The sequence below is a fragment of the Panthera onca genome, chromosome B1 (genome assembly GCF_046562875.1).
Source record: "Panthera onca isolate mPanOnc1 chromosome B1, mPanOnc1 haplotype 2, whole genome shotgun sequence".
In the NCBI taxonomy this organism is placed as follows: Eukaryota; Metazoa; Chordata; class Mammalia; order Carnivora; family Felidae; genus Panthera; species Panthera onca.
In genome coordinates this window covers 489,487-503,175 of record NC_138342.1, presented here as the reverse complement: position 1 = coordinate 503,175, position 13,689 = coordinate 489,487, and the positions used below count along the sequence as shown (strand labels likewise).

Genomic DNA, 13,689 nt, shown 5'->3' with positions numbered 1-13,689 from the left:
TTTTGAAAGGTAACATTAACCCGTGATATATATTTAACCCAAAACATCAAAAATATTACCATTTTAATAGGTAAACAGTACAAAATTATTGAGGTAGTTCACGTTTCTTTTTTTTAATGTATTTTTAAATTTATTTTAATTTTTTTAACATTTATTTAAGGGAGACAGAGACAGAGCGTGAGCAGGGGAGGGACAGAGAGAGGAGACACAGAATCTGAAGCAGGTTCCAGGCTCTGAGCTGTCAGCACAGAACCCGATGGGGGGGGGGGGGGGGGTTGAACTCACCGACCACGAGATCACGACCTGAGATGAAGCTGGACGCTCAACCACCGGCGCCCCATGTTCCTTTTTTGAAATGAACTCTTGGCGACCCAAGGGTATTTTACACTCAAAGCACGTCTCAATCTGGACCACTCACTTTCAGGGGCTCAATGGTCACATGACATTCACAGCTACAGTGCTGGACAAGGGAGTCCATCCTTCCCCGATTACTGCATTCCACTCCGAAAGCCACCCTGAACCTCTGCTTTTTTCTAGTTCCCGGAAAGATGGCAACTTCCCTCCACACAAGCAAATGGCCCAGAGTTCTCTGAACCGAGTTCTCGTCCCTGGTCCCCAGACGGTCAACCTCCACACGTGGATGGAAGCTCTGCTCTTCCGAGCCGTGGAGGAGATGCGGCATCATCCGGGGAGTTCAGCCGTGATACAGAACTATTTTCTTTAGCTTTTAACTCTGAAATAATCATAAGCTCACCGGAAGCTGCAAAAATAGTACAAGGAGCCCCTTCCCCCAGCTCCACCATCTATGCTCTTTCAAAAGGAATAACCTGCCCCAGGAGGGCAGCAGCGGCCGCGACGCCAACCCCACCAAATGGTCCCAACCTGGGCCCCGGCCGCAGTCACACCCCGTCCTGGTCCACTCGGTCTGCCTGTGGCCCCGCACCTCCGTCTGCCCAGGACCCCTGGTCCCTCTGGCCAGCCCGGTGTCCCTAACCCGCCCACCCTCCGCCTCCGGCCCCCTCCCCGCACCAGGCAGGGTGCCGCGTGCGCACACGGTCTCCCAGCCATCACTGCGGTTCCCGCTCCCCCCACCGCCTTGGCCTCCCCTGCCCGCGCGCTCTGCGCCTGCGCCTTCCCGGCACGCCCATGTGGGCGCCAACCGGGGACACCAGCACCGTCTCCGGGCCTGGACTAGGACACGCGGCTCCACAGAAGACTTGGCAAGGAGTGCAGTGACGGAATGAGGGAGGCCAGGCCCCGGCGTGCACGTTCCTCCTCTCCACGTCCAGCCAAGACAGCCTGCGAGGAGAAGAATCTATCTAACCCCACCTCCCTCCCTTCCCCGGGTTGGTATGTTCCAGCACGGGTTTTGGCGGGAGCGACACCGCTCTCTGGTGCGCAGGCGCCGGGTTACAAGTTCGCGTTTGCGCAGGTGCAGAGTCACCACCCTCTGCCTGCGGCGGGAGGCGGCGTGTGGGCCTCTTGTGGGCCTGGGCTTCTGCGCGGCGGCGGCGGCGGCGGCGGCGCGGACGCCGGGTTCGACATGGCCAGCTGGGTGTTCTGTAATCGCTGCTTCCAGCCGCCGCACCGGACGTCGTGCTTCAGCCTGACCAACTGCGGCCACGTGTACTGCGACGTCTGCCTGGACAAAGGTGAGGCGGGCGGGCCCTGGGGTCGGGCAGTACCCGGGCGGCGGGGCGGGGCCGAGGGCGCCGGGTTCCTTCCCGAACCTCGGGTGCAGAGGCAGCAGGACGTCCTGCTGGGTGGGCGGCCGGAGGGATGGTGGAAAACGTGCTGGCCGAGATCGCAGGTGTCAGCCCCAGGAGTATGGCTCTCCCTGCCCTTTCGGAAGGCGGGTTAAACTAGGCCCTGTGTCTAGTTTAAACACCAGCGCAGGGCCCCTTTAAACACCTTTAAACACCAGCGCAGGGCCCCAGAAGGCGCGTCCTCACCTGGCATCAAGCGAGGGTGGAGCCAGAGCCTGCGGGGCAGGGGGCGGGAAGGTGAGAGTCAGCCCGGACGCTTGGGAGCTCCCAGGCAGAGGGGACGCCGAGTGCAGAGATCCTAGGGTAGAAGGAAGTGTGGACGGGCTGGAGGAGCTGAGGGTGCTGGTGAAGTCGGCTGAAGCATGCTGCAGGGGATCCCCCCTGTTCTCCGGGCAGTAGGAAACCACTGGTTTTAAGCAGGGTGGTGACGTGATCAGAGGTATCTTTCTTTTTATGAGATTTTTTTAAGTTTATGTATTTTGAGATAGAAAGCAAGCGGGTCAGGGACAGAGGGGACAGGGAGAGAGGGAGAGAGAGAATCCCAAGCAGGCTCCGTGCTGTCTGCACAGAGCCAAGAGGTCATGACCTGAGCCGACTTCAAGGGTCCGACGCTCAACCGACTGAACCACCCAGGTGTCTCTTTCTATGAAAATTTTAAGTTGAAGACAAAGAGTGGCGCCTGGGTGGTTCAGTCGGTTAAGCGTCCGACTTTGGCTCAGGTCATGATCTCGCAGTCTGTGGGTTCAAGCCCCGCATCAGGCTCTGTGCTGACAGCTCGGAGCCTGGAGCCCGCTTCGGATTCAGTGTCTCCCTCGTTCTCTGCCCCTCCCCCACTCGGTCTGTCTCTCTCAAAAATAAAAATTTTTTCAAGTTAAAAAATAAACATTAAAATAAAGAGAAGAAATCAAAAGGAAAAGATAGATTTGACCTAAAAGAAAAAAAAATATGAAACCTCTGTATGCCCTACATGCCAAAGTTAAAGGGCAAATTGCACACTCATGAAAATAACTATCTTATTAATGACCAAGTTAATTGTCTCCCTATGTAAAGAGCTCAATATAAATGATTAAGAAAAATATCGTCCCAATAAAAAAGTTAGCCAGGAATATAAACTGATAATTCACAGGAGAGAAAGACAAATAGGGGCGCCTGGGTGGCTCAGTCGGTTGACCGTCCGACTTCGGCTCAGGTCATGATCTTGCGGTTTGTGGGTTCGAGCCCCGCGTCAGGCTCTGTGCTGACCGCTCAGAGCCTGGAGCCCGCTTCCGATTCTGTGTCTCCCTTGTTCTCTGTTCCTCCTCCACTCGCGCACTTTGTCTCTCAAAAATAAATAAACATTAAAAATATTTAAATTGAAGTACAAAGAAAAAGTCATGAATGCAAAGCACAAGAATTGTTACAGGGTGAATTTGCCTGTGAAACCAGCTCCCAGATTGAGAGAACATCACCACCCTCTCAGAAGCCACATCAGAGAGAACCACTAACCCGATGTCTATCTTGTGGACCGCCTTGGGTATATATCTGCACTGGGGTTGCTGAGTCTCACGTGTGTGTTTGAAAAGTCTCTGGCAGCTGGGTGACAAGTAATTTGGTGGGAGACAGGAACTGGGCAAGAGGCTGTGCGGTTGAGCACGGGAGCGATGATGGGGCCGTGGGCCTAGAGAGGTGCAGTACACTGGAGTCTGGGGAGTGGCCTGGCCTCTGACTGGAGGATTGGGGGTTGGGTTAGCAGCACCAAGCACAGAGAGGAAACAGCAGCTCCCGGGGTGAGGTTCAGGGGCTCACGTTGGTCGCTGAGATTCCGGTGAGAGCCATCCGAGGGGGGGAGACTGGGAGGGATTGAGTATTTGGGGCTCGGGGTCAGGACAGCCAGGAACACGTCGGGGAATTAGCATGTATATAGTCATCGGAGATACTGGAGTGAGGAGACTGTGGAGGGCGGAGGGAACCAGGGCACGGTGTCGCCTGGGAGGAGCATTTCTTGAAGAAGACGGGTGAAGGTAGGAGGAGGCTGTGGAAGAAAAGAAAGCAGAGTATTTGGGACCTGGCGTCCCAGGGCAGAGTGGAACCTCCCCCTGGATTTAGTGGCGTGGGTGAACTTGGGTGAAAACAGTGGAGACCAGTGCATGCTCTCAGCCCTGGGGGACTGGTTCAGGCAGGGCGATTCCCAGCGGACCTCTGGCTCTTGAAGCCTAAGGCCAGAGCACATTCCAGTAGCCCTAGGTCATTCCTCCAAAAAGCCACAGGTGCTGGGCCATAGAACAAAACAAAAAAGACAGCAGAAAGGCTTGAGGGCTCTGGGTGGAGCACCGACCATAGCTTCCCAGCTGTTTGGTTACTCAGAGATGAGCCCTCCTTAAGCTTGGGCGTATATCCTTCCAGACTCTTTCCTATGGATACAGGTTTTTAACACAAAAACGGGAGGTGCCTGAGTGGTTCGGTGGGTTAAGCGTCAGACTTCGGCCTGGAGCCCGCTGCGGATTCTCTTCTCTGTCCCCCCACCTCTCAAAAATAAGCATTAAAAAAATGTTAATGGTATTGTGTGTATACCGTTTAGTTACCTGCATTTATGAACAGCACGTGGATATTTTTTCACGTTCGACTAAGTCTGTATCATCCTTGTTAAGGTGGCATAGTATATCTTTTAGTTGCCATACCGAGACCTATTTAACCGATTCCCTGGTAAAAGACGTGTGTTTTTCTGATGTTTTGCTGGTAAGCAGCACTCGTTCGCTTGTGTGGTTTTCTCCTTTGCGTGTGTGTAAGCGTGGAAGTGCTTCACTGGGCCGTGCCCGTCCCAGCCGACACCTAGGGCCAAGCCGCCCAGAAGGCGTGGCTGCGCCACGTCCCCGGCACCGATGGCCTGGATTTTCCTTTCATACATTACTGGTGGTCTGTGCTTTGGCCAGCGGCCCTCGCACCTTTTACTGGAGTGCTTAATGGGTCAGTGAGTTCTGTTTGCATATTAAGTACGAATGTCGGTTTTCCTGTCCATTGGCTGCAGACAAGTTCCTCTCTGTGTCCGGTCTCTTACTGCCCCCGCCCTCAACACAACTCGCAGAGCTTTCGGAGTCGGCTCCGTTCATCTTTGACTCCACGGCTTCAGGCTGCAGCGATGCTCAAGGGGAAGTTCTGTGCTCCAGAATCTGCAGTAGAGACCTGGGGGGGGGGGGGGGGGCGGTGAGAGGGGCGGGAACGTACCGCCAGGCGTGGATGTTTTCAGGAGAGGGCCACTTGAATGTGTTTGTAGGGATAGAGGAAGGGGGTAGCTCTGGAGGCCGCTGGAAGGGAGCCGGGGCTCTTTCTGTACCAGGACCGTCCCACGTGCCGGGGGTGGGACGGGACAGAGGAAGAAGGCAGAGTGAGCTGGGTTGTTCTGTGGTGGGTAACTGGAGAGGAGGCAGGGGATTGAGGGAGGTCAGCACGCAGTCTGGGGCTGGTCCGAACACCCCCCCGCAGGGAGTTGGGGGGACACTCAAGAAAAACGGATGGGGGCCGCCAGTGTTGCGGGTTCATCCACGTCGGAATCCACGTCTCTGAATCCGCTTCCCAGTTAAGTGATTTTTTTGCCCGGTTCTTAGCTACACTGGACCAGAAGCGGGGGAGAAAGAGAGCCCGGGTTTGGGCTGGGTGTGCTGCTTGGAAGGGCGAGGAGCGCAGTACCGACTGGCCGGCTCCGGGCTCCAGGCCGCTCTGGGGGAAAGTGAGACTCTGACGTGTGGGGTTGGGGCCGAGCCCGGGACGAGGGGCCCCGCTGCCGCCAGTGACGCGGGTACAGGCGTAGGAAGGGGTCTGAGTTTGCCCACGACAGCGGCCGCTCCGGGGGCCCAGGGCGGGGTCACGGGAGAAGGGGCCCCTGCGGGGGCAGGCCAGGAAGCGCGGGACTTAGCGCGGGCTTCCCGGTGAGGGCGAGTGTGGCGGAAACCAGCATGCTGCGGCAGGTGCGGGTCGCTGGGGGCCCCCCGGGCAGGAGCAGGTGAGTCAGCCGACGCCAGCAGGTGGGAAGTACGGGGCCTCCGTCCAGGCGCCGCCGCCGTGCAGGTGGCAGGAGCTCAGCAAACGCAGAGTCCTCTCCCGGTGAGCGGTCCCTGGTGTCGCAGAGGTGAGGTTGCGGGAGCAGAGCAAAGCTCTGACTTCATGTGTTGGGTGGGGTGCAGGGAGCTGCTTTCATTTTGAGTACTGACCATTGTTAATTAAGACATCGCTACAAAACCTGACTGTAAGAGAGTTGTGAGACACATTTGGTTTCAGTATTGTTGATCTTCACAGTCACTAATTTGGGGCAGTTCCACAAGGCAGGAAGAGGTGGATCGTTCGCTGCAAAAACGGTGTCCCAAGTCTGGCCACGTGCAGTGTCATGATGGAGCGTGGAAGTGTGGATGCCACGTTGTGAAGAAAACTGTAATTTGAATCTGCGTCTACACACGTTCAGAAGCAATACTCACTATGATATAGTAAAGTTTGCTTTTCTTTTACAGGTAGAAAGGGCGAGTGCTTGATTTGTAAAGTGCCTTGTCGCACACTTTTACTTTCAGAACACGTAAGTTCAAATATGTATTACCTGAATGTTGATCAGTATTTTTTTTTTAGAGTATTATGCTATTATTTTTTTTTTTTAACGTTTATTTACTTTTGAGACAGAGACAGAGCATCAACGGGGGAGGGTCAGAGAGAAGGAGACACAGAATCCGAAACAGGCTCCAGGCTCTGAGCCGTCAGCACAGAGACCGACGCGGGGCTCGAACTCATGGACTGCGAGATCATGACCTGAGCCGAAGTCGGCCGCTTAACCGACTGAGCCACCCAGGCGCCCCGATCAGTATTTTTTTTTTAATATTGAGATTCAATATTTAGTCATTTGGGGTGTCTGAAAAATTTTTTCATTTTGCTAGGTTAAGTAGAAGATCTTCCAGGATTTCTGAGTAAAGTACAATCAGGGTTTGGTTTTGAATGCCTCGGATACCTTCTTTTGTAGACTGGCCCTGTTTGTAGTTTGCGGTGCTGTGTTCCGGGAGGAGAAGATGAGGTGAATAGGGTCTCCGGTACAGTACAGACCCCTGAAGAAGGTGACAGAGTCTGGCTTTCCCTGGGGCTCATAGCTAATGAAGAGGGTTGGAGGAACGTCAGTTCAGAGTTGATGACTGTCACAGTAGGCTTGAAACAATGACTTTTGTTTTCTCTTGAAAATACATCAGTTTAACTTGTTTGGTTTAAACTTAGTTGTAAATAATTATTTTCTTTATACTTAGGTTCTAAGATATGTGTGTGATCGGATGTTTTAATCTATAACAAAATTGTTTTTTTTCTGGTTATAAATACCATACGATGTCACAAAAAACTGAAATGATACAGTAGATCATAATGGAGAAGTACAAGTCCCCCAAATCCCGTTTCCCACAGATGTCAACAAGTGGGAACATAGTTCCTGCTGTGTGTTACTGGGATTTATCTTCTTACATAACGGTGTCTGCTCAGTTGACTTTACACTTCTGGCACACCCACCCTCTCCAAAAACACTGCATACTGTTTCAGTATTTTCCTATTGGCAAAACTATTTCAGCAGTTTCCTAGTGGGGGGTTTTAGTTTTTCACTGTTGCAGTCTTACAGCCAACATTTTTTACCATGTCTCTGCATATCTGTAGGAATATTTCTGTAGCATAAATTCCTAGAAGTGGAAAAATAAGGTCAAAGATTTAAGTGTTTGGTAGAAAGTGCCTTATTTCCTTTAAGAAATGTTACCTCAACGTGGTTTTGATACGTGTTTCCCTGATGCCAAGTGATGTTGAACATCTTTTCATGTGTCTGTTGGCCATCTGGATGTCTTCTTTGGAGAAGTGTCTGTTCATGTCTTTGGCCCATTTCTTCAGTGGATTATTTGTTTTTCGGGTGTTGAGCTTGATAAGTTCTTTATAGATTTTGGACCCTAACCCTTTATCTGATATGTTGTTTGCAAATATCTTCTCCCATTCTGTCAGTTGCCTTTTAGTTTTGCTGATTGTTTCCTTCGCTGTGCAGAAGCTTTTTATCTTGATGAGGTCCCAGTAGTTCATTTTTGCTTCTGTTTCCCTTGCCTCCGGAGATGTGTTGAGTGAGAAGTTGCTGCAGCTGAGGTCGAAGAGGTTGTTGCCTGCTTTCTCCTCGAGGATTGTGATGGCCTCCTGTCTTACATTTAGGTCTCTCATCCGTTTCGAGTTTCTTTTTGTGTCTGGTGTAAGAAAGTGGTCCAGGTTCATTGTTCTGCATGTCGCTGTCCAGTTCTACCAGTAACATTTGCTGAAGACGCTGTCTTTTTTCCATTGGGTAATTTTTTCTGCTCTGTCAAAGATAAGTTGGCCACACATTTGTGGGTCCAGTTCTGGGTTTTTTAACATCGGTCAGAGTGGCTAAAACTAACAACTCAGGCAACAACAGATGTTGGTGAGGATGTGGAGAAAGAGGGTCTCTTTTGTGCTGCTGGTGGGAATGCAAACCGGTGCAGCCGCTCTGGAAAACAGTATGGAGGTTCCTCAAAAATTTAAAAATAGAACTACCCTACGACCCAGCAATTGCACTACTAGGAATTTATCCAGAGGATGCAGGAGTGCTGGTTCATAGGGGCACATGTACCCCAATGTTTATAGCAGCCCTTTCAACAATAGCCAAATTTTGGAAAGAGCCCAAATGTCCCTCGGATGAATAGATAAAGAAGATGTGCCTGAAATCATTGTTGCACCATTTGCTAACTAACTTGGATGTAAAATAAAAAAATAAAGAAAAAAAAATACATTACATATATATATAATATATTTTTATTATATGTTTATTATTATATTAACATATTAGTATATATATTATATAATGTATATATTATATATAAATAGCTACAGACAGAGAGGGATGCAAACTGTAACAGACTCTTAAATACAGAGAACAAACTGAGGGTTGATGAGGGGCGGAGGAGAGGGGAAAATGATGATGGGCACTGAGGAGGGCACCTGTTGGGATGAGCACTGGATGTTGTATGGAAGCGATGAATCACGGGAATCCACTCCTGAAGCCAAGAGCACTCTGTATACGCTGTATGTTAGCTAACGTGACAATAAGTTGTATCTTTTAAAAAAAGGGAAAAAAAAGACAGAAGAGGCTTTCAAGGAACTTTGAAAAGGAGATAAGCATATAAACAAATGATTATTAAAATGAACAATTGAAAGTAAGAACATGAAGGGGCGCCTGGTGGCTCAGTCGGTTAAATATCCGACTTCGGCTTGGGTCACCATCTGGCGGTCCTTCGGTTCGAGCCCCGCGTCGGGTTCTGTGCCGACAGCTCGACGCCTGGAGCCTGCTTCGGATTCTGTGTCTCCCTCTCTCTGCCCCTCCCCCGCTCATTCTCTCTCTCTCTCTCTCTCTCTCTCTCTCTCTCTCAAAAATAAACAAACATTTAAAAAATGTTTTTGAAGTAAGAACATGGGGGGAGGGGGAAAGACATGTACGGCTTTAGGCCCTCAGCTGTGCTGCCAGGCTCTGCTGACTTGTGCAGCTGGTCGGGCCTGCGGCCGAGGGAGGGACGCCCCCGCCTTTCTCTGCCTTCTTGGTTTGCACGCTCAGTTTATGTGTGCTCTGTCTTGTTTTCTAATAAATGTATTTCAGACTGTCCACTTCCTTCTGTTGACTGCTGTTCTGCATCACTTTGAGCATTGGTTTTATCATTTCTAAATAGTCTTCTATTTCTCTTAACTTCTTTTTCAACTCAAGAATTACTTGGGAGAATATTCCTTAATTTCTGAGAGATTAGATCTTATTTCCTCTATCGTTTTTGTAGAAAACTTTTAATTTTATGCCTTTGTGATCAGAGAATATGGCCATGTGGTTTCTTTTTTTAATTGTCAAGATTTTCACTGTGTCTTCGTACATGGTAATTGTTAATGTTCTACAGATGCTCGAAGATGTATGTATTTGTTCATTCTCTGTGCACGTGCGTGAGTGAAGTTGTTCGCGGCACCGGTGCTGCTCCTGGCCGCTCTCTCCCGCACGCCCGCGTTGCATTCTGGGGCCGCTTCCAGCAGTCTCTCGGGGCCCTCCTTTCTCCTCTGCCACCATGACGCCTAAGAGCCATTCTTCCTGCCCTCCCTCCTGCTTCCTGGAATCTTTTCTCCCCCCACAGCCAGAGGGGTCTGCGCACATGGGTCGTGTGTCCCGGCTTTCTCGGAGTGAAACGCAAGTCCCGTCGTGCCCGTGGCTCTGGGACCTGACCTCTGGTGAACACCTGGTCCCCTGGCCGGTGACTCCAACCTGCCACTGTTCCTGGGGCCAGGCTGCTTCCACCTCCTCCTTCCCCCACTGCCTTTAGGTCTCTGCCTGTGGTTCTGTGTGACTGTGGTTTCTTTGACCTGTGGCAGGAAGGACACTTACAATCATGGCACAGTGTATGTGCATTTGGGTGCACATGAATCCATGTGTGTGCACATACGTGAACGACGTTTCACAGGACGACACGAACCCTTGTGAACGCGGTGCCCCTAGTGGTTTCTGCTCCGACTGGCTTTCATTTGTCAGAGCCAGACACAGTGCATGGACCAGGCCAAGCTGATCTTCCGCGACCTGCTGTGTGCAAGCTGCCCGCGCCTCTTACTCTGCCCGCACCTGCTCCTTTGGCTTCACACACAGGACACCACCTGCTTTGTATTTGTTGACTTGTTTGTCACCGGAAAGGGCCTTATCTGTCAGGGGGTGGGGAGACTGAAGCTGGGGAGCCCGCGGGGATCTGGGAGAGGCAGCCGGGCCCGCAGGACAGAGCCTGTGACGAACGCACAGCAGAAGGATATATGGACCGGAAGGGGTTGCACTTGGGCTGGAATTGGCTGGTTCTCCAGTGGAGATGGAAAGGAGCCCCTGTAGTGGGGAGGCCCCGAGCCCTGGAGAAGCCAGCGGCGTCTGGACTCCCAAGTGTGAGGACGTGGGACCTGGGGCCATGAGTGTGCGGGGCACTCTTCCACATGCCCACTTAAGGCGCTGGGGAGAAGTGGGCAGAGTCGGGGGCTGGAGGTGGCTAGACCGGAGGCTCCCCTAGACAGCAGAGGCCTGGCTAAGGAAGATGCATGTGTGGCCCCAGGGCAGGAACCCCAGGACACCCACCCACAGGGTCTCCGTGATGGCCGTGCCCTCTTGCCTTCCCCTGACCTCTGAGGGGTGGATTCAGCCGTCCTGCCCCGGGCCCCAGGTCGGAGGCTGCTCGTGGTGAGGATGAGCCTGGTTCCTGGGCCGCAGCCCAGATCGGGACTTGGAGGACATGACCACGTGCCAGCAAGGACCTGGGTTTAGGGCATTTGGGGGGTGTCCCACAGGGTTTCGGGGGATGACCTTTCCGTATGGCGGAAGAGAGAAGTGGACAGCAGCCACTGGAGCAGCACACTGGCCTGGCTGGGGGCTGTCTCTGGCCCTGCTCTCCTTGCTGGGCCCCCAGCTAGACTCAGTCTCCCCGCCTGCCTCCCGTGAACAATGCCTCCCCAGGCCTGGCCCCCAAAGCAGTCTCTTGGACAGCACCCCCCCCCCCCCCACACACACACACACTCTGCTAAGTGGATGCTGGTGACCCAGCAGAGGAGGGCTGCTGGTTTCCGAGCGGAAGGCCATCCACTGAGCACAGGCCTCCACTAATGCGCAGGCAAGAGATAGGTGTCCCTCTTAAGTTAGCACCTTCATGTAATTTTGGAATCAGCTTGTTAATTTCCACACAAAGCCCTGTTGGGTTTGCACTTCACTGATGACACAGGTAAACTGACATCCCTACAGTGGGGCCTCTAGGCCACAAGTGTGTGGCACACCTCCATTTGTTTAGATGCGCTCCGGCTTCAGTGGCGGTTTTCTGTACAGAGGCTGGTGCCGCCGTTAGCGTCACCCAGGTATTGGTGATTTGGGATAATTTCATCTCCTAAGTGCTTCTTGTTGGTGTGTAAAAATGGGTTGGTTTTGTTTATTAACCTTTATCTGGTGACCGTGCTAAATTCACTTGATAATCCTGTTGGCCGATGTGAAGATCCGTCTAGACTGTCTCTGTGCACGGTCGTGTCATCTCCAAATGTTTAATTTCTGTGTCATTCCCCCCTTTCTTTCCTTGTACCTTCTTCTCACTGTGTAAGCAACAAGGGGACACAGTGGTGATGGCAGGCGTCCTTTGTCTCTTTCTGATTTCAGGGTCAAGCTTCCAGTGGGTCACCATGGAGTATTCATGTGAGCTCTGGGTTTCTTACTAAGGGGTTATCATTTTATTTTTCTTCTTTATTTTGTGGATGTGGTGAATTGCATTTATTTTTAGAATTTTAAACTCACAGTAGAATTTCAAATACTGCAACTTGGTTGTGATGCAGTATAGCTTGTATGTGTAGGTGAATTTGGGTTTTGTGCACCTGCATTCATGTGAGAACTGACCTGTGATTTTCCTTTCTTACATGCCCTTTTCAAGTTTTGGTGAATCAGGGTTTTGCTGGCTTCATAAAAGGAGTTGGATATTCTTTCATTTCCTCTTTTCTGGAAGATTTTTTTTTCAAGATTGGGGTTATTCAGAGAATGGTAAAATTCATGTGTGACACTCTCTGATTCGAGAAGGCTGAGGAGGTTTTTAACTAGGGTTTAATTTTTTTATTTAATGCTTGTTTATTTGTTAGAGACAGAGCACGTGCGGGGAAGGGGTAGAGAGAGACAGAGGGAGACAGAGAATCCAAAGCAGGCTTCTCGCTGACAGCAGTAAGCCCGACGTGGGGCTCAAACTCATGAACCATGAGATCATGACCTGAGCCAAAGTTGGACACTCAGCTAACTGAGCTACCCAGGTACCCCACTAGGGTTTAATTTTTTAATTAGACATGGAACTTTTCAGAGTTCCTAATTCTTGGGTCAGCTTAAGTAAGTCTTTTTCTAGGAATTTGTGCACTTCCTCTGAATTTTGAAATTTCTCATCATCCGCATGTCTGTAGCCATCTGTATTTTCAGTGTCTGTGAGATCTGTAGTGATGTCCTTTTTTGTTGCCTTGTCTCTTTTTTTTCTTCCAACAGTCTTACCTGGTTTTATTGTTAGTAAGTTAGTGTTCTCAGGTGTTTTGGCTCTGTTTGTCGTCACTTTGCATTTCTCAACTTTTGTTTTCTGTAACATTTCCTTTTTCTTTTTTCTTTGGATTAAATTTGTTCTTTAAGATAATTGCTTACAGGAACCTCTAGCCTCCCCCTTCTGATATCTACATTGCAGGGTTGTGGCACCCTTCTGTTCATCCTTGCCTGCGTTTCTGCAATTGGCTGTGTTACATTTTTGTTATCTTTCACTTCACAATACTTTGAAATTTTTTCTGATTACTCCTGTGAGCTGTGTGTTTTCTGAAGCTGTATCGATTAATTTAGAAATATTTGGGGATTTTTAGTTGTTATTTTTACTTTTATTCAAGTTTAATACAGAAGAATGCACAAGTATGGGTACATGGCTGTGGGAATTGTTTGTGACCTGTACGTCAGACCAAGACAGCATTTGTTTCCATGACCCCGGAGACTACGGTATGCCCTTGAGCTTCTGCAGTCTAACGTGAAGTAGTCTTCCTGCCAATGCAAGGGTCTCAGACACTTCTGTCACCTTTGTGCCACCTTCCCCTCATGCTGTCGGTGTGTGGTTCAGTTCTGTCTGCACAGAGCCCCATGGGATGATGAATGTGCGGTCACCATTCTGATCTTGGGTCACCCCACAGTCCCCTTCCCTCGTGCTCCTCACTTGTTCCCACCGAGGGACCCTTTCCTACCTGAAGGCCGTGGCTTCTGTTGGTGGCAAATTCTCTGTTTTTTGTTTGTCTGAAAAGGACCTCTGTTTTTGTCTCCAGTTTGAAGCATATTTTCACTGGGCTTAGAATTCTTTAACGGAAATCAATGTTTTTTGGCGCTTTGACCGTACTCCTCCATTTTTGTCTT

General features: G+C 50.6%; 1 protein-coding gene across 3 annotated transcripts in view; it reads left to right on the top strand.

The window, feature by feature from the left end:
• Positions 1-1,436: 1,436 nt before the first annotated feature.
• The window catches only part of RNF212 (ring finger protein 212), a 37,271-nt gene continuing 25,018 nt past the window's right edge, over positions 1,437-13,689 (top strand). For 2 of the 3 annotated variants that reach the window (XM_078446377.2, XM_078446378.1), the window contains exons 1-2: positions 1,437-1,652; positions 6,245-6,306. In XM_078446377.2, the coding sequence (XP_078302503.1) occupies positions 1,544-1,652; positions 6,245-6,306 (171 nt within the window). In that variant the 5' untranslated portion in view covers positions 1,437-1,543. The remainder of the gene's footprint in view (positions 1,653-6,244; positions 6,307-13,689) is intronic. The other variant, XM_078446379.2, reaches the window with a different exon arrangement.